This window comes from Channa argus, chromosome 19 (genome assembly GCF_033026475.1).
Source record: "Channa argus isolate prfri chromosome 19, Channa argus male v1.0, whole genome shotgun sequence".
Lineage (NCBI taxonomy): Eukaryota > Metazoa > Chordata > Actinopteri > Anabantiformes > Channidae > Channa > Channa argus.
In genome coordinates this window covers 9,231,644-9,253,069 of record NC_090215.1, presented here as the reverse complement: position 1 = coordinate 9,253,069, position 21,426 = coordinate 9,231,644, and the positions used below count along the sequence as shown (strand labels likewise).

Genomic DNA, 21,426 nt, shown 5'->3' with positions numbered 1-21,426 from the left:
AGGTCTCCAGTCTATCTCAGGGTCAAAACAGAGATATACACAGACAGGCAACTATTCACACTCTCACTTTCACACCTACGGGCAATTTCCAGTCACCGATTAACCTAACATGCATGGCTTTGGACTGTGGGAGAAAACCACAGTACCTGGAGGAACCCCACACAAGCATAGGGAGAGAACACGCAAACCTCACACAGAGGCTGCAGCCAGCAGGTATATTTGAACTCGGAACCTTCTGGCTGTGATGTGGCAGCACTAACCATTCCACCACCTTGCTGTCCATTACCATAATCAGTATAGTTTAAAATACATTGCTTTCTTAGTGGAGTACTTTTATTTCAGTGCTTAAAGTAAATTGGTATATAGTCTTTCAAGTACTTGAGTGAAAGACTTGAAGTTGAAGAATTATTAGGCCAATACTTGCATTTTTTCTTGAGTATTGGTTTGGTGTACATACTGTGCACATGGTGCACTGTATCACATTGCTGCGTATGGGGCTGTTTAGCCACAGATTGCTCGCAGTGGCCATGCTGACGCCTTTTCTCTAAAAGACCACCAGTGGCTGTGCTGTGGTGGATAGATGTAAATGGAAGTCTCTGACTCTTTGCGAAAAACAAATAAAAATATTTCCTGATGTGTTTACAGTTGTGATTGGCATACCAATGTAAAAAATGAGATTATTGTTACAGTTGTTTATAAGAAAACAACAGAGAGTTTAGAAGCCTTAAGCAAGGAAAGATGATGTGCTCAGAGGTCAATAGAGTTGGACTGGGGACTGCAGGCACATCCCAGCATTGAGTATGTGTGTGGGTGTTTAAAGTCTGAATATGAGAAAAAGAACATGAAATAAATGCAGAAAATAAAATCCTCTGACTAACATCATCAACAGTAACACCTACATATAAATAATAAGCATCATTGCGATTTGCTTGCTAAGATGAAACACTTTGTTTTCCTTGTGATCTTTTTAAAGCGTGAAGTATTTCCTAATAACCCTGATATCCAACTCTTAAAAATGAGCTGCGAGCCATAGCAAAGCCCCACGCCCAGCCAGCTGCTGCAGAGCCAGCCACAACAGTGATCTGATCCAGCGATTTACTCAGATTTCCACTCTGACGCTCAAAATGTCAGCTGAATTGCACGGGATGGACAGAATGCCACATGAGAAAAACATATGGAATATAAGAAATGGTATATTGTGAATTGCGGGCATTCTCACATTGATCATTCTCTGTGTGAGCACAGTCATAGGATATGATGACTATTGCTCCATTTTCTCTATTATTAGAATTTTTGAGCAGCATGCAGAGTGTTGCTCCAATCACCACCAAGTGTCCCAATCACTTCACATCTCTAAGATGATGAAACCATGACGAAGATGCTTACAGGCACATAAACATGCACTTCATCTCATAAGCACACGCGTTGCAGCATTGTTCCTTTTTGTCCCTGTTATTTTTGTTCCAGGCATTAAGAGAAGATATGCTTTTCTCCTTTCCTTCCATGGGCCCTTTTTCTCTTGTCTGGCTAATATTTACTTTGCCTTTGAACTGCTGCTGAGTGTTTGTCCATGTGTCTGCCTGCGAGAGATAGGAGCCTGGCAATCAGTATTTAGCGCTCTTTAGGAGTTGCTGATGATGACTTTTTTTGTTTTGTTTTGTTTTCTTTGTCACTTTGTGATTAAGTGTAGGTTATATAAAAGCAGAACTTTTCTAATGATTTCATATCATGCTGTGTCATTTTCTCTTCCACTCACCTTCACTCATTTCCATCTTCTTAGTCTGTTTAAATGAATTAAATACATGAATGAAATAATAATAGGGTGATTTGCAGATTACGGAGCATTGTGCTCAGTAGTGTGTTTGGGCTATTTAAAATTCAACGTATTAGCCTCTGGATGTTTTCCTCCACACAGCTTAGCGCTCGATTTAGAGAATTTATCTCGTATTGTGCTGGGTGAAATCCTGAAGAATAGTAACAGAGGATTATGGTGGGGGGATGAGTATGTGTTTGTTTGTGTGTATACATATGTATTTATGTATGTGTTTTTACGCCTCAGTGTGTGTGCATTGGAAAGTGTGTCTCTATCGTGCACGTGTTTGTTAAAGGCCACAGTACTTTTTGTGTGTGTATTTGGTACCTGTTTACATGTGTTTGTGTACGTACTTGTTGAACTGTGTGCAGGCTTGTGTGTATCCCAGCATGTAGTGTTTGTGCTGTCTGTTTTTTGACTCACAGCCCTGTCCTAGTTAGCTTCTCTCTTCTTCACTGTTGCAGGCATAAGCAGCACCACTGTTTCTATTTTTTTCCTCTTTTTCTCTGGGTATCTGTTCATCATCCCCGTTAAATGGGCATGACTTTTCTGTTCCTCACCAAGTCAGCGTTGCTCGCTCTGGTTCCTCTAGCCAATCATGAGACAGTTTGGCCAGATGTGTTGAGCCAGCTTGTTACATTTTTTTCATTCATTTGTGAGGATTTCCTTGCCCTTATTCTTCTTCCTTTTTTTGGTTAGTTTTTAGTAAACAAACATGAAATAGGAACAAATAAAAATTCAAACAGTTGCATAGACTTTGATTTGCGTAGCGGACACAACAAAAGCGGTGATGGGATGCGGAAGATTGAACAAGCTACTGTGTCATTGGACCTGGAAAAACAATTCATTGTGTTCTGTATGTTTCCCTAGTCATCACCCCTTGTTCCCTCTTTATTTTCTTTACTTTCTTTGAGATCTTCTCTCTTCAGGTTCTAGCTCTTTGCTTTGAATTTGAACTGGGAACTGGTCAAGGAATTCTGGTGTGGGAGAGTTTGTGAAACTTAGGAAGCAATAACAAAAATGGGGGGGGGCATCAGAAATTTGTTTGGTTTGATGGATGGAAAAAGAGCCAAGGGCCAGAGCCAATCCTTAATAAATATACCTTAAGAGCTCAATCAACTCATCTAAAATGTAAAACATCTAAAACATAATCACCTTCATGAAGGAGGACTTGAATTAAACTGACTTGCTTTTAGTTGTAAGTGTGCCTAATAAACTGACAAAAGAATGAAAATGATTCAATTGTGCATCATAGAGGTAATACAACAATGTAAATTAAATAACTCCCTTAAATTAAACATCCTCTGCCTTAAATGAATAATAGTCCTGACATTAATTACTGGGTGCTTAGTGGCGACGACCAGAGATCCTGGAGACAGACTACACAAACTGTAGAGTCTAGAGAGCAATGTGACGGTAAAATAACTTTAAAGAACCAAGCAACCTCTAGTAAGGTTCTAATTACTATATATAACCCTTATTGTTGCCCATGTCAGTCATTTTTAAAGACTGGAATCATTTTTATTAGTGAACTGTGACTGAGAGCCACAGATGTAGGGAAAGTTTGTGAGGCATGACTAACGCATTGGTAGAGCTGAACTTTTTATGAAATTTGTTAATAATTATATAAAAATAGTGAGAGAGAGAAACATCAGCTTTTTCTGTAACACTAGATTCTGATAGAAAAAGTTTCTAAAAGTGATTTTAGTGTTTCTTCCCAGTGTTGGGGTAACTCATGGAAGTCTCTTTGTAGGTTAATGCAGAGTTTCATACTCTCGTATTTGACAGCCATTCCCCCCCACCCCCCCACCCACCCCCCCAATCTTTCTCTCTCTCGCTCTCTCTCTCTCTCTCTCTCTCTCCCTCTCTCTCTCTCTCTCACACACTCTCACACTCACAGAGCAGATTTTTTTTTTACCAAGTGTTGTTGTTTACATTATTACAGTTTAAGCATTGCCTCTGCACGTGGGGGCGTCATCCAGATGTTAAAATAACCTCAATCTCAGCACTTGGTTGTGTTTTAACTCAATCTCCTCAGGCAGAAACTTAGTTACAACACATTCAGTTTGGTAATTAGTCTTTTCCCATTATGTAAAGACCTCCAGCACAAGATTGATCTTAGCTCTTTCACCTGTTGGGAAAAGTTAGACATAATGAAGGAATGGGGGGGGTGTTGAAACTGTAAATAGGGGGTGAAAATGTACATTCGAGTGGCACAGCAGGAGCTTCCTATGCTGTACTATAAAATGGGTTAATGCATGCACATACACTTCTACACAAAACAGTCAAGCAAATTTCAGCAAATTAATGTGCTGCTCACTAGCTATAGTGGCATCTTTAAAAGTGAAGAAAATTGTATGTTATTGGCTGCTATTCCCCTGATATTTAGCTGTTTTCAAAGCAATAATGTTCAACATCAGCAGAGCTAATAGAAAATTATTTAACCTCTCACAACATGTGTTTGCAGTACTGTTTCTGATGTGAAATTGAAGTGAGTGTGATTGATGGTATTTGTTTGTTTTCCATGCTGGTGTGACTGTCAGTCCATCAGTCTGCGACAGCACCTCTGCCCTCTAAACTCTGTTGGGTTTTAAGGCTGTCAGCACTGGTGCTTGACTGCTTGGAGGCTTATATAAGGATGTAACTGCTGCAAACTGCAAATATTGTACATAATGGAACTGCTAGCTAAAAGTTAAAAAAGAAGGAGATTGCAGGAAATGGTTTTGTGTTAAATAATCCACTTAGGATACAGCAATCTCTTAAATGAAGAGGTGAAATCAAGGAAGCTAAGTGTTATGGCCTGAATTTATGCTTGGATTTGCCCATGATTTGTTATCTGTTCTGTGTTTTGTTTCTTGGTCTGTTCTCTGTGTCCTTGCTTTTACTTTAATTTTAAGCTTACATGTCCCAATAGAATGGAATTGCTGTGCTTGTTTGGGTCTTCATAAAATAATAAGGCGGCAATATTCTGTATTTTTGTTATTGTCAAGAAGGCCCATAAAACTCATAACACATTTGTGTGGCTCCCGATAATTCCCCAGCCTTTCTGTGGCTCTCAAGTTCATTAGTTCCCACTGAAGATGTAGGAGTCAATGTATACTTTGAGTTACCTAAAACAGCTGGCTCCTGTCGGTTTTAGATGTAGCTTTGTCACAGTTATGACTATTTCTGGAATGAGCACATTATATGTGCTGTACGTGATTTATCCTACTGCTCTTGTGTTCATGGCACGGTAATATATGAACAAGCCGCCATCTGATTCCTCTTTTGGCTATGCTGACATTACTTGAGTTGTGCTTCTGGGAATACACTCACTGGCCAAAACGTTAGAACCACCTCCTTTTTACAGTGCACTCCAGTACGACTCCACGAACCACTTCGATCTCAGTAATAAAGAGAGTAGAATTATCACCTTTCTGATGGTTTCAACTTAAAAACTGAGAAATTATAACATTGTAAAAGTAGAGTTCATGGCAGAGCCACTGTAATGAATTCCATTACATTGTACAGGTGTACCTAATAAAGTGGACAGTGAGTGTATGTTGACAATAAGAAAAATATAGATAATACCCATAACTACGCTTTAACTTCGCTTAGGACCTCATACACGTGTCCTTTTATTGTTTTTGGTATGTCTAAACATGGCAGCACGACTCAAAATGCTGCAAAAAAAAAAAAAATTATGCAATGTTTATATAACAAATATAACTATTTCAGCATATATCCTCACCAAATTTGGTACAAAATACTTGAATTAGGTTTTCCTCAACTGCCATACTCCTTTCTTATAATTTTTCTAAATAATGTTTCTAATTTTTCTAAATAATGTTTCTGTAATACACTTTTTCTCTGCAGTACTGCAAAATTGTATAATTAATTTACAATGCACTAATATTTTATCGTATAGGATATGTGTTTTCCCAAATTAAAACTCGCCATCAAGCAGCTAGAGTAATTGTCTTTTAAAAATGTTCCCTGTTACAATCCAAATGAGGATAAAACTTTCCTTTTTAATTTCTGGTTCAGTTGTTTGTTTGTTTGTTTTTTGCAGCCACCTTTGTCACTTTATTATAAGAAAGGAAGTTTCATTTTATTTAATTTCCGTAGCACACTGTTACTCAAGCACAACACAATGTTATGGCAACTGTGGCACATTCCGTGTCTTAATAAAGTGTGTTTGTCTTTCCAGGTGGATGCCATGGTGATTCTGGGTGGTCTTGCGGGCAGATTTGACCAGATCATGGCATCTGTGGAGACATTGCACCACGCTCTGTCCATGACAGAACTTCCCCTCTTGATCATTCAGGGAACTAGTCTGGCTTGTCTGCTCAGACCTGTAAGTGTATTATAAACCCACAGTAGATAAACATTACTTGTATGCATAGACACATTGTCGCATGTCTTTTAATTCATTTTCTTACCCATGAGAACAAGTCAGCTGGATTTTGTTTTCACAGATTTCATATGCAACTTAAAAAAAGTTAGCATTTGAAAACTAAACAGAGAATGCTGAAATTCCATTCTGCTTCTTTACCAACTCCTATTTCTTCCAATCATCCCCTCTCTGTGCCCTTGTCTTCATTTTCTTCTCTCTTTCAGAAATGTTCTTTTCCTTGCTCTACTTCCACCTTGATTAGAGTGTTGAACACTTTGTTTCTTTGTTAAATAATCACTTGAAGAACACACACACGCACACACACACACACACACACAAACTCACACACACTTATCTGCTCTTATGGTGTCCCAATTTGCTGTTGTGCATGAGAGAGCGAGAGAGTGTCTTTTGATGCTCCCAAATTGTTTTTCCTCAATGCCTGCCACTTTCTCATACTCCTCAGTTGATTGAGTTTACAAGTGGCCAAGCAGCCACCATTTGGGACACACACTGCTCTTTATTTCCCTTTCTTTTCTTTTTTCTCTGTGTTGGTTATTTGTGGGATCTTCAGCACAAAACAACCGACTGTCACACTTCCTGATGACACCTTATAATATGTTGAGCAAACCTCTCCCTCATGCACTGGTTCCCTCCTACTTGTCATTATTCCAAAGGCACGTTGTCATTTGCTGCTTCATACCTCGACACCTCCAATTAATCTTACTTCAGTGAGGGTAAATTAAGCTCGTTTGTCAATGCAGCTCCAATTCGCCAGCAACTGATGAACGCAGACGCTTGTACATGAAGGTGATTGCAACCTTCGAAAGTCCCAGTGCTATTCGTTCAAGTTACATCTGTAATTGAAGTGTTTACAACTTTTGCCAAATACCCCCACCGCCCATATTCTATACACAGTCGTGTTCCATTTTTAGCTTTGGGATTTGGTAATACAAGCAATATTTGCAGAGTTGTGTCATGATCATTGGTTTTTGGTTTCTGCTCTCAAAACAAAACAAAACAAAAAAAAAAACAAAGAGAGAAGACAGTTTCTTTGTTTGGTACCTTGTACTTACCAAGTTACCTTGAACTTGTCACTATTGTTTTACTTTGTTAATGAAAGAACATTTAAGGTTTTGCTAATGTCCTTTTGTACATAAACTAGTGTTAAGCACTCTGGACTGTCCTGGTAGTCCTGTATATTAATCCAAAAGTATTTCATGTTTTGTGCTTTATCTCAGGTGCGCGTGAAAAAAGAAATTATGACCAAAACTGAATTCTATGTTTTGCCCATTTTGCAAACTTTATAAAATGAGATTATGTCACTTAAAAACACAATTTATTTAGCTTTACAGCAGTTAAAGCTACAGGCTGTGTTTGTTTGTTTAAGCATTTGTTTCCCGAATAAAGTGTCAAAGTGTTTTTATGCCATCTTTTGGAAATTCTTGTGTTTTCTATAGCTGCCTCAGTGCTTTATGCAATTCTCATGTCTTTTATTAAGTTATGATTAGGGACACTGCAAGAGCTCCAGGCTTGTTCATCCTGACTCCCTACACGACATGAAAATGTTTTAATCAGTCTAGGTCCCAAAGTGATGCTAAATTTACCCAATTTGGTTCTGGAAAAAAAAGGAACTAATGCTGACTTCATCTGTTTTGTTTATTTTTTCCCTCTTGCCGTCTACTCTATTGAGCGTTGGTTGGAGGGCCAAGCACAGCCACATTTACCTAAATTAGTACCCTAGCCCCTGAAAATGCTTAAAAAAAGCCTACTCTCTGTGTTAGGGGACAGGCGATGCACAGGGCTGTGTCAGCGCCATGTGTACTATAAATCATTCTAGTGCACATACTCCAGGTCAAATCTGTGAGCTCGTTTACCTGATGCCCTTTTGAGTAAGAGTTAAGTAAGAGCTGAATTAAATGAAGAAGTGTGATACCAGAGATGTATTAAGTTCACTCACCCAACCACCGGTGTGGTAAAACAAGTTAGCAACAATGTGACATTAAAACACAAAATAAATATAAATGTTTAGAATCAAACCAGGATTTTGTTTACTGTACTGAAATGAAATCATGTAAAAAAACATAAAAAACTCAAATAGAATGTATGTTTGCAGATGCTGCAAGTGCATAAGAACACACATTACTCATACTGTGTACTTTTTCTCTGTCACACTTACAGAAAGAGACGTATGTATAGAAAACAACTTCAGGGGTGTTTTCTGTACATCAAAAGCTGCAAAGCTTTGAATTTTCCCATCATTACTTGCCTCTGGTTCCACAGCTCCAGGAAGCCTAGCAATGGAATCTCTGCTTTAAGCATGACACACTTTCAAGTTTTCAAACTCTTAATTGAGTGTGCAAGTCTCTGCTGCCTTTGTCTCTGTCTGTATGATCCTTTTTGGATGACTGAGTTAACTTAGCTGTTAGCTGTCAACGCTTTTTGTCTTTGTGCTCATGTTTGGATGTATGGCATTTTGAGCATGTGTGGCACTGCTAGCCTCCAGATATTCGAAGTGCTAGTGATAGATAATTATAACATTTCAAGCATTTTTGACTTGCTCTTGCTGCAGTTACAATACTCCCCTTACCAAATACATGTGTATACACACAGAATGAGAGAAACTTTGTTTTGACCTTTTTACAGTCTAGCATGAGGCTTTATTATACCCAGTACATCCAGAGCAAGTCATTATTCAGCCTGAAGAGTCTGACATTACCTTGTACCTAAATTGTGTGATGCTCATGTTTATTTTTTCCCAGTGTCAGTCTCTCAAAGGCATACTGTGACATTTTGGATTTTGTTCATGTTGATTTTCTTTGTACAACACTTCAGAAGAAGATTTCACTGTATCTCCAAAAAATTTCTTCATCTGTCTCTCAGACATCATTGAAAAAGACTTAACATTCTTGAACACCCGCCCCATTACTGACGGTGTCGGATGCTGTTCTTTTTAAAATAACACAATATGCTGTAGTAAACACTACCCCTTGATTTTAAGGGAGGTATTTATAATGATAAGACCTAGGAAATGTTTGTTAGTGTTTTAAATCCCTATGACATACAGTAAAATAAACTATAATTCATAATGACAAGTTAGACTTTTAAAGTATGCGTTTTGGAACTAGGGGCTTTATTTGATGGAGCCAAGCTTCCTGGTTCAGTTTTCCATTTGGGGGTGAAAAGTTTTCAAAAGTCTTGCCCAGTTGTCTTTTTGTTTCATGTTTTTATATTTCATTGTTTCTCTCTCTTTTTGACACTGGTCTTCACGTGCAAATACTTTATTTGGTGTGTGTCAACAGGGCAGCCATAGGCTGGGGGTGAACACAGGCCTGGAGGGGGAGTGGTGCAGTCTCATCCCAGTAGGTGGACCGTGCCAAACAACCACTACTGGACTCAAATGGAATCTGGGTGAGACCCTCCTTTTTATCCCCCTTTCAATAATTTCATAATGAAAATTATTTTAATAATGCTCTACAGGAAAAAATTAGCATATCTCTCTTTGTGTTACTAAAGTCTTTAGTAGGATCAGAATATATACAACCTTTTCTTTTTCTGCTTTTATACAAATAAAATACTTGGTTAAGTTTAAAAACATGTCACCAACATCTTTCAAACTCAAGATTATTAGATTCGGATCAATTTTCTTGCGAAGGTCAAGAAAAACATGAATCTAATCATATGAAATTTCACTTGTACTTCCCATTAGATTCACCAACTTTCTTAACTGCACAAATATGTTATATATTGCATGTTTCAGACTCTTGAATACCACCTGATCATGAAGACGTGCATTTATGAGATTTGGTCATTAGCGCAATTAGTGAATCCTTTAAGCCACAACATGCAAATATATTTTTTGCTGCCTCCCTTGCATCAAGCCTTCAGATTTTGCAAAGTCTGACTCATAGGCTAGCAAACTCCAGATTCCAGCATTAGCTGAGACACAAAGTGCAGTTTAGAAAAAGATTCTTAATGCATTGCAGCATTCTTATTTATTATAAAAACTGTTAAAATGTCATAGAAGAGTAATAAGAAAAGTCCACACTTCATAGCAGACAACAGATGTACCTGTCATAAGTTGCATTATACACCATAAAAGATGTTAATAGTATATCTGTCAATGACACATCATCAGAGCAGCACAGCAGGCAGAAATAAAGAGGGAACTGTTCAAAATACACAACGTTACATCCTAAAAAATGTCTTTGACTGAAATAAGAAATGGTTGTCATTCACCGAGATATTAGACTAGAGAATATTACATTTGGTAATGTTATACTATCAGCTTGATAATACTAATAATAATGGACAGAGACCTGATTATAACCCATTAGGCAGAGACCAGAGGGAGAGAGTCTTTCATTAGGTTTGGTTAAAAACTGTATATTTTCAAATGATATCAATTTTGGTATCCTATTGAAACTCCAAGTTCTTTAATTTATTAAGTCAGTATAATTTTTAGGTCAAATACATATGCATTTAATTTGTGACTTGAAATACGAGTCCGGGCCACTCGTACATTTTGTGGGCACTGTAAGAAAATGTCACCAACTGTCTCATACATGCCACTTATGATCTGCATGGTTTTTTTCACTGCCATTCATTTTGCTGATGGAATTGTCTAAAATAACAAAGCAACATGCTGGAAGACTGGTGGTGATACATAGCTTATAAATAAGTGTTTCCGGTCTGTAGTGAAAAATAAATTCTGTGTTCTAGCAAAACATACAGTAAATGTTAGCTGCCAGTACATCTAACTGTAATATGTGTTCACAATGAAAACAAATTCCACTGATTTTTCTACATGCATAACAAGATTCATAACAGTTTAATATGTTTCAGTCAAATGAGGCTGCATTTTAAACAAGTTTCATATATTGAAAACACCTACATGCCTGGTGAGCTTTATGTTCTTTAACATTGTGTGACATCCCAATCAGCCGCAAGTCTGAGGTCTGCTGTGGTTTTACTCTATTCTAAGGCTCATGGCCAGCTGTGTTCTTAATGAGTTGGCACAGACCAAAGTTCCAGCCGTACTGTATGTAGAGCAAGCAGGACCTTCTGTCAGTGGGGTTGCATAAGGTGCCTGTTTCTTGGTGGGTGTGCGCTGTTGCTGTTGTTTCTGGAAGTCTATAGACATTAGACAGCAGGCTTGAATGTTCATACATGTCAGTAAGTGTGTTTAAGTACACCATTCTTCTGAGCTTTGGCTCCAGTTTATTAAGAGTGTGCGTGTGTGTGTGTTCCATATTTTGATCAACTGCAGTGGGTTGTATATTTACTCGGCACACCTGTGAGATGGCCTTCTGAATGGTAATGAGAAGGACTTAAACATGAGAGTCCTATGCAGATTAGCCATTCATAACAAGACGCATAATTAATCGCATGCATATTTAGAAGGCCGGCAGTAATGATTTCCCCCAGGGGTCGAAGGGAAAGACCAGAATATGAAGCAAAAAGCAAGAATATCGGTTTATTTCTTATACGTAGCAGCAGCATGTCACTGACTTGTGCATTTGTTTTCACTGTTTAAATTTGTGTCTGTGCATGGTTTTTGCTCTGCAAAACCCATATCAGCATTGTGCCACTTTTGTGTGGCACTAACACTCTGCAGAAATCCACTGAAACAAAGCTCCACACTTGGGTTCAAAGCTTCTCTGTCATTAAAAATAAATCATCTTCTTTCTTCAGCCATTATATTTTTTTGGCTCAAATGACGTGTTTTGCTTGCGTCCAGAGCTTTTACCTCTTGTTTTAAAGAATAAAATTAGGCATTAGAATGAGTAGTACAGGAGAGCTGTAAGGTTTTAACAGAAGACCGAGTAAAATTCTAAACTTGTTATTTTTGCTCATTATTTAAGCATTGCAGTAAGGCATTCACTTATATTTTTTTGAATGTACTATTTTATGTCAGTACAAATTGTTTTGAATCTCTAAACAGGGTGAACATCCATCCTCAAAATGCTTTCTGCCTACGTAAAGGTCTGATTGACGGAGCGCTGCTAAGATGATTGTCTTTACAGGCAGGTTCTCGCATCATTGTAGAGGACTTCTGAAGCTCTGTTAAAGTGGCTCTTGAGCTCTTAGTTTATTCCACTTCAAGGCTTGGTTTTTATCCTGACATGCAGTGTGATTTGGTGCCTTATATACACAAGTGTTTGCCTTTCTAAACAAAGTCCAATCAATTCAAGTTGCCACAGTGGACCCCAGTTATAGACACATCTCAAGGATAATTAAAGCAAACAGGTTGCACCTGATAACAATCTGGAGTGCCACAGCAGAGATTACTTTTGTAAATGACAGATTTCAGTTTTTGATTTTAATAAATTTGTAATCATTTGTAAAAGCACAATTTCACTTTGGTATTAGAGGGGCATTGAGTATAGATTGTCAGGGCAAAATTATAAATTAATTCACGTGAAATTAAATCTACAAAACAGAAAAATCTGCAAAAAGTAAAGGGTTGTAAATACCTGCTGAAAAATGATGCAGACTTGTATTGTAACTGTCTGGGTGCTACTATAATTGTACCAGTATGTCATAGGTTCAAAATGACAAGAGAAGAAAAGAGTGGAGCAAGAGTCATTTTCAGCATCACTGAGGCAATGGAGAAAGCCTCCGAATGGCTTTGGCTCAATAGACTCTTTGTCGAAACTGCTGTCTAATGAAAGGACTGCAGTGCAGTAATGATACTAAAAGAGAGGAGTGTACTACTAAATAATGAAGTGACTGCAGTGAAGTAAGGTGACATGTAAGAGGGGAGCATGCAATTTTATAAGGAAGTGATTGATATGTGCAAATAGAATCCAGGATGTTGTGTATAATAATGTCAGTATAATGTGGTGATGAGAGCGTTGGCTGGAGGGACAGAAGGACTTCTGGCACCAATAACACTGCTCTCACTCACACACCTATTGTAGCTGGAGAAATTTACACTGGGTTATATCTCTTCATTTCTTCCACTAACCTTCAATTTCATGTTCTCATGTATATTACAACAAATAAATGTAAACTTTTCTTAAGTAACTGGGTTTGAGTTTGTACTCGTGCATATATTTCAAGATGTGTTGTCGTATTTTTGACAGTAGCTCACGGCAATATTCACTAATGATATCAATTCCAGTGAAAGATTTCTGATATTAATGTTATGTCACATGGACACACCATTATACACCTCACTCTTACATTTATATTGTGGTATATGGACATAAATACATCCTGATTTCCTGATTTTTTTTTAACTAACTCAAGCGAAAATGCAATCTTAAGCCAGACACCTGAAAAACATTCTCCCAATGAAGGTGCATGCAGATATTTTTGTTGTTGTTGGGCCAATTTTGTGAGCTTAAACATGAGATGTGCTTTTGGCATATTTACTGCACATGGGCACAGTATAATGTGAAGTAAAATATAAAGAGCGTATAATAAATGGCAAAGAAGGTGACATGGTAGGAGAGTCGGGGGGAATGAAATGACGAGTTTAAAGAAAGAGAGGAGACACGATGGCAGGCATCTCAGTTTGATGTTGAGTATGCTGACACACAGCAGGACATGGAAGATTATGGAAACTGTGGGAAGAGCTTGAAACAGGAGCTTGTAGGCATGAAGTATGCGATGAAGTATTCTTTACGATTTCTGTTTGTATAAGAACTTCTTGCTCCTGATATCCTCGGTCCTAGGGTGCTCCCTACATTTATTCTTTCATTTATTTGACATTTCATAGTGTAGTGGTTTCACAGTGTACTGCTTTACGTTTGTCTTAATATATAAATTCGTGCTTTTTTATAGTGCAGTAGATTTTTATTTACTTTTTGTAGTGTGACTGAATAACAAAAGAAGCATATATAAAGATACAGAGGGATAGCCGTCCTTCCTCTGTCATGTTGACAGGTTGCTACCTGTGCCAGTCATGCCCTGACCAAGTGTCCTGCTTCTTCCCAATGAAACTATTGAGATAAATGAGATGGTTACTTGTTGTCAAGGATGGCTTCTCTTTGATGTTCCTCCTCCTGCCCTGGTATCACCGTTACGCCCCGTGACGTCTGCCTGGACATGGTTCAAGGCTTGTGTTAGTGGCTTCACCGAATTTGCTGTGGTTTGGAGTTTTTTCCAGCTCTTCTGAGTAATAATGTCAGCCTGGAGGTGGGAAGTGCATCACTCTTCCACTGATGGCTGCTTATTTGCCATTTAATTTATTTTTCTTCTGATTTATTTATTTATGTGTTATTGAAAAAAACATTTAATTATACAGTTGTGCCCTGAAGTCTATGTGTACTTTACATGGTAAATCTTTGATAAGAGAAACCTAAAACTTTGGTGCATTTGGTTTTATTCATTTGGGGTTTTCTGACATATAACATTTTGTTAAAGCTTACAGTATTTCACCTTTAGGGGGGAATTCTGGTAGCTATCAGCAAGCTTATTTCCTCAAAGCTGTGCTACCACTGCCATGCTTAACAGTAGGTACAGTGTTGTTAGTGTTGAATGTCTCACCTTAACTCCTGCAAACAAAGCTTTGTCTCATTTGATAAGGCTTTTGTCCAAGTAGTCAGCTAAAACATTTAGTTGAATGTTAAATCGGCTAATTTTCGTGAATGTTCACACTGGTTTTGGAGCTGTTACCGGTTCATGGAGAACCTCTTCCATGATGGTTTCTGGGTGGTTCCTGATCATCCAATCCAATGTTTTATCAGCTGAGTGAGACAGTTGAAGTCTTCTTCCAGACATCGGAAAGTGTCTCCTCCTCCCAGTAAGTTGTATTTATGTACAGTTGTTCAAACTGATCATGTTCAAGTCTGTAGTTGTATAGAAAGCATAATGAATTTGGGTAAATCCACTGTTCTGTTTCTCACATCTGCACTGAGCCCCCAAGGCTTTCCCATTGCAGTTTGTGTTGGTCAATCCAATTCTTCATGTGGCCACAGAGAAACGAGGACAATTACGTCCATGAAGAGTGTACTAGTGTACACTACTGTGAACTGTACTAGTTCTGATACTGTCGTTTATAGTGGACAGCATTGAGTGAGGGAGCACAGTCTTAGTATCCATTTCTTTCCTAGTCAGCTTTCTTGTTGGCTTGGCAACAGATGGCCTTGGGAATGTGTATCTTTGTAATGTCTAATGAATTCAAAAGTCAAACATTTAAATTTAATAAGTAACAATTTTTTTTTTAATTCTGTGCTCTTATTCATGTTTTCTTTAAAGTTCAGATTTGCTTTGTTTGTTTTATCTCTTGCGATCTTCTGATCTGCTGTAATTATATACAGTACATTTTTACCAGAAATCTTTACTTTTGTTTGTTTAAAATGTCCTCATTTTATAAGTCAAGCAGTGCATCTGTTCTTTTCTTTGACTAAATAATACAGCAACCATCTGTTGCACCTGCACAGAATTCAGCCTTAATATTTATAGCTGTAAATGCAAAACTCAGTGTACTGGGACCCTTAAAGTTCACGTTACACATTTCAATCTGAATGAACTTCACTCATTTTGAGCTTGGCTTGGTTCAGAGACATCTGGCTTGATAGTGTACAATATGCAGACAAAGCTGTGCTCATGAGAGGTTGAAATGGCATATTCTTCTCCGACCAACCTCAGGCTTCTGACATAGGCTGTTTTAAATGGTTTTTAGTTGGAATTGCAAAGGCAGACATGCATTCTATTAATACATTAGGATGTAAAAAAAAATTAAAAGGTCAAACTTCAGATCAGTAATCTCGCTGTATCTCATGTTAAATATGATCCTTATTTGGTAACATAAGCAGTGATAGACTTAGACCATTTCTTCTTATATCCTTTATTGCAGAAGCTCAAACGGGGTTGCTGATGCCAACAATTATGCAAAATAAGGTTGAGTTCTTTGCACTCTTGATTGGTCATGCCCAGGCACATAAACCCAGACCAAGCTCTTGTTGGCCAGGCTCTGATTGTTGATTGGTGTTGCCTGCAGTAATACTTTAAGACCCCTGCCAATTCATTTGCATTAAGTAGCCCTAACCTCAGCTTTTCCCTGCTCATTTTCTTTGCTGTTGTGCATTCCATTGCCCTCACTCTACCCTCCAGAAAATGAGTGGCACTGGACCGCCCACAGCAAATAACCAACGTAACATTAATCTGACAGAATGGGATGTCTTGGAGTTGCTGCAGCCATGAAAGCAGTAGAGGAGTCACCCACTGGAAACCACTGACATGCTCAGCTCTAGCACAGCAACCTTCAAATCACATTGGGCTTATGTGCGTGAATGTGTGAAACAGATATTTGAAGGTTGTGGTACTCTCTAGCATTATGGATTTATTTACACTGATTATAATATTTAGCAGTGTTTGGCATTAAATCTCGCAGCGCCGGGGATAATTCAGCTTGGCAATCCTCGTACACGCAGTGATACTGCATATTTGTACTTGAGATGTTAACGACCTGTATTATTATGAGAAATTTTCCTTCTTGTTTACTTACCATGAGAACCAACCCATGAAGTCAAGGTCATTGTGTTCCCTTAGCATACACCTACACATTAATAATTTTATCCGTATTAAAGTCTATGCATCAGGAGGACCGCGCCCAAGCATCCATAGGTACAAAAAGCTGCAGCAAATTTCACTTATTACTTTCTCAGAACAAGTAATGACAGTTTATCTTTCTGTCTGATACACACAGTTCGATACACAAATTAAAGATAAAATGTTACCATGCTTTTTATTTAATGTATTAATGAGCCTACCAAAGTCCACTGTTATAATTTTCAAACCTAGTCAATTGACTGGTATCAACCCACTAACAACCAAATCTAAAAATCAGAGACTAAACTGACTGTATGAACAGAACAGAACCATTATATGAAACTGCCCCACATGAAAGGTATAAAATTAGATATCAGTCTTTGATCTAACATGATCCCTTACCATTATTAGAAACTAAGCCCTCGTGCGGATATTGGATCTTACAGAAAGGCAGCAGATATTGGATAGCATATATGCAGGGGATCCTATGTATATTCTTAGGCCTATTTAATGCTATGGCTCAAAGTAATGGATGCCTAGATACAATTTGACCTGCGTATGTTGGAGGCAGTTGCACAGTAAAAACAATTATGAAATCACAATATGCTTTGTTGTAACACTATTAGTAAAAGGAGCTGGAGGTAAAGGCTTTTAAATCCTCAAACATTTTAAAAGCCCGCACCTGTTAAAACATCCAGTCTTGCCTTTAATTTTCTTGTTTTTTTTGTCTTTGTTTTTATGAATATTGCTTTTGTAGAGTTGTATGGTGCTTTTACATTATTGAGATGAAGGTTACTTTTCGGAGATAAAACCTTCCTTGGTAGTCATTAAAAGGATTTGCAAATACCTTATACCTTCATTTTCAAAAGAGCATGTTCTCAGTTTAAATGGCCGACACATTAAAACTGGAGGCTTCAGACAGTGTCTTTGAGGACAGCTATCTTCTATAACTTTCATAGTTGTGTGCATTTAAAGGGAAAATTACTTTTCTGAAGTCATGGCAGTCCTATGATCCTTCAGTTTGACAGCTGTCTCCTGGGCTTGACACAAGGCAGTACATGTTCTTATTTTGGGATGCTACAGTTTGGATTATAAATATCCAAATAATATTATTACCATGTATATGATACTGGAGTATCCTATTCAAATAAGCCTATGTATGTTTTCTGGCTCATTTTTAGCTTTCTTACAGACAGACAATGGTTAATTCACCACTTTCTATTTTCTGAAAACAATGTGCAAAATGTGTTTATGTTGATTTGTTTTACGTGGTTTTAAAATGCATTTTGGAGATTAGTCAAAATCCATGGCAGCTGCAGTTAAAATGGCCAACACGTGCCTCAGGCCTTGCGCTTTGTCTTTAAAAACACTCATTCCCCCATTATGCTTTTTATTGGCAGCATCACTTATGTTCCTTAAGAAGTAAATGGGGGGTCAAGAGCTACTCTCAAGCAAATATAACAAAATGAAATTCCTCCAAGAGTGCATTTGGAGGACTTTTAAATCACTGCAAAACTTTATTCTACTAGGTAAAAATCCTTATGATTATGGAAGTGTGTGTGTGTGTGTGTGTGTGTGTGTGTGTGTGTGTGTGTGTGTGTGTGTGTCCAAGTATGTGTGTTAGATTTCTCATGCAGAAAACCTCTTTAGTCATTTCTTTGTGAGTCAGCCCTCTTTTACCTGACAGCTTAATATTAAAAAGCCTTCATCCTACAGAAACACTGTCTTGAGTTATGGCTTTTGGTATACTATGTGTGTGTGTGTGTATTTGGTGTGTTAAAACCTGCTTTGTCAAGATGTTTTCAGCTTAGCGTGGATCATAGCTATTGAAATATGTTGCTTGTTATCCACAGACCAACTCTTCCTTGTGTAGCATGTGTGTGGGTGAGATGGTGCCTTTTTCTTTTATATGCTTGTGCCTTGTATCACTGGGTATGCCTGCGTGTATGTGCACTTGTTTTATCCTGCTCCTGTTTGTGTTTTACAGTGTGTTAGTTTGTGGAAGTATGTAGATGTCTGTGTGTGTGTACGTGTGTGTGTGGACAAGGAACAATGGCTGTCATCCCACTGATGACAAAAAGGCTGAAGAGGCTTTTCTCTGTAAGGTTTCCATTCAGCCTTATATGCAAATAAGCTGCTAGTACCCAACAATACTGGTTTCCAACCCCTCTGAAGTTCCTTAAAACTTCAGCATGATCAGGCACACACACCCATGCAGTAGTGAGCATCAGACACACATACACTACAAGAAGTATAACAAATACCCATGCACACTAGAGCTGGACAGTAAATCAATATAAAGTTGATTGTGTGACACAAATTTCAGTAGAGTCTGAGATTTAGTTATTGTAATTTCAAGATAAGTGCTACAAGCTGACTTTGGGGGTCTTTGTTGTCCTTAAGACTTATATCACAGAATTCTGTTCCACTGTTGGCAGCTAATAAGCCTACAGTGGCTATACTATGTGGCATATTAGGACGCCTGTGATTGATGTGCAGGAGCATTTCCTGGTGGGGGAATTGATTTGCTCAAAAAATGGCAAATTGCGTAAATGCAGAGCTGTGTGTATTATGTATCTGTAATAGGCTTAGAGGATTCATCCCACCATACTGTTTTAGTCAGTGTTGTATAACAGTAATTCTGAACTCATGATCAAATGTTGGCTTCCAGGCCCATTAGCATTAGCAAAAGCAGCATTTTACCAAAGAAGCAGATTTTCTTTCCTTTTTTTTGTCTAAACAAGATGGATTTAGGCACAATATAAAGTGTAAGTCACCCACATACTGACCGTGTTAAACAGCAATTTTATAATCACTGTACAATAAGTATACAATGAAGGAAAATTGACTTGAACTGCACACATACACTTGGGGTCATGTTTATGGAAGTACAGTATAGCAGAGGCATTTATAGACAGCAGAAACATTGATTGGATTGTGTAAGAAAAAATGTTGGCCTTAAGCAAAAATTAGGTGTAATGAAAATCTTGGAAAACATGAAGGCTGTGTAACGGTTAGGTGACACAGTAGAGTTACTTTCCTGTGCTGATTGAAGTGTTCTGGCTAAACTAGACTAAATGAAAATTTAATGTAGTTGTTTCATCTGAAAAGCTGATGAAGCAATAAAAACAATATGACCCAGTTAATAGCTTTTGATTATGTCAAATGATGTTCGAGAGCAAATCAAGGTTGTTAGTCAGATGACTCAAATAAGAAGTAGATATTTTTTTCCTCTTCACTTTAAAGACTGCTGGCGTAGTTACAAGTTAGAGTGTGTATGCTGCATGTTAAATTGCTAAAGAATGTGAAGTTTGTCTGTCTTATGTGTGCGTCACTCTCTGCATGGCCCTTCACGTAGATTTTGTCAACAAATGACACAAATTAATAACACAAATTATTGACACATTTATAAATATGTTTCTGTCACTCATGTTTTCTTTCATTAGCCTTTCCAATTACCACTACACTTAGGCCCAATTGCAATTCGTAAACCCTCAGTTTTCAGAGGCAATGCCTTAAAACTTAGAAAAGGCTTCTCCCTACCCCTCTCTGCTGAAGTGAATTAGGACACCCCAACACTTCATCTGAACCTGCAAAGGACAAAGGAAATATATGGGATTGGGCCTTTATACACACATAAAGTCAGAGTCTCACTCACTCACATACTTTTTCAGTATGTTTAAATGTCATTAAAATGGTAAAAGATCTTTAAATAACTCACCAGATGGGGGGTTTAGCTCATCTCCTCCTCTCTCAGGGGTATATGCAACATTTTGAGTTACCACTGCCTGTAAACACACACATAAACAAGTGCAACTTGAGACACATCGACAAGCACACAAATCCAACACGGGCAGGTGCTGAGTTTGATTAAAACACAAACACACGAGGACAGAAGGATTTCGCTGGCAAAGTCTCTCAGAGAGCCAAAGCAATTGAGAAATCGTAATTAAAAGTAAACTTTGGGCAAGATTAGAAAGCTTGCCCTCACTGTTAATGAGAATATGTTCTTTAGGAAATGTAAGTCTTCACAAATGTGTTGGAATGCAAATGACTTTGCTACATGTTCCATATTTTTAGTTACTGTCTGAACATGAAGAATCTATGGCCGCTCTGACCTACCTATGATGAAAATAGTGCTAGTCAGCCTTTCCACTGGCTCTTTACTTTAAGAGCAAAACGTGCTCTGCAAAGACTTTACTAAGACTGACTCTATTGACTGAAGCAGCAGGGATTTTAGGTGAGGTTGTGCGCAGTGAACTCTTCAAGAACAAACCTTATTAGAAAGATGGGCGAGGCATTTGGATCCCATTTTGTCAAAATGAAACGGCAGAGGAAAATGTTTTTGATATGAATTCAAAAGCGATAAATCTAAGGATATGTTGACAGAACTGCCTTTAAAGTTTTGTACGGCTGCTGAGACAAAGCATTGCAGCTTAAGCTTTTAGAAGCATGATCAGCCTGCGTTTTAAGTATTCAGGAAGCATAATAAACACAGGAAAGAATTGTTTTTAAGGGAGGGGGAAAAAGCGATGTACTTTATGTTGTAGTCAAACAGATGTTTCTGACAAACGTGGTTCAGTGAGGTCTTACCCAGAGTCCCTGCCAGAGGCAGACATCTCCACTGTAAGATCTCTCCTTTTCCCTCTGTTTCTCGAGATGCAAACATGCACCCTGACCTTCTCCTATTCTTCTCATGTATCTTTTCTTCTTTTACTGCTTATGTTTTTCTGCT

At 38.1% G+C, this 21,426-nt stretch overlaps 1 protein-coding gene across 2 annotated transcripts in view; it reads left to right on the top strand.

Moving 5' to 3' along the window:
- tpk1 (thiamin pyrophosphokinase 1) overlaps nucleotides 1-21,426 on the top strand; it is a 56,776-nt gene that overhangs the window by 28,410 nt on the left and 6,940 nt on the right. For both annotated transcript variants that reach the window (XM_067486405.1, XM_067486406.1), the window contains exons 7-8: nucleotides 6,003-6,149; nucleotides 9,491-9,599. In XM_067486405.1, coding sequence (XP_067342506.1) covers nucleotides 6,003-6,149; nucleotides 9,491-9,599 — 256 coding nt within the window. The remainder of the gene's footprint in view (nucleotides 1-6,002; nucleotides 6,150-9,490; nucleotides 9,600-21,426) is intronic.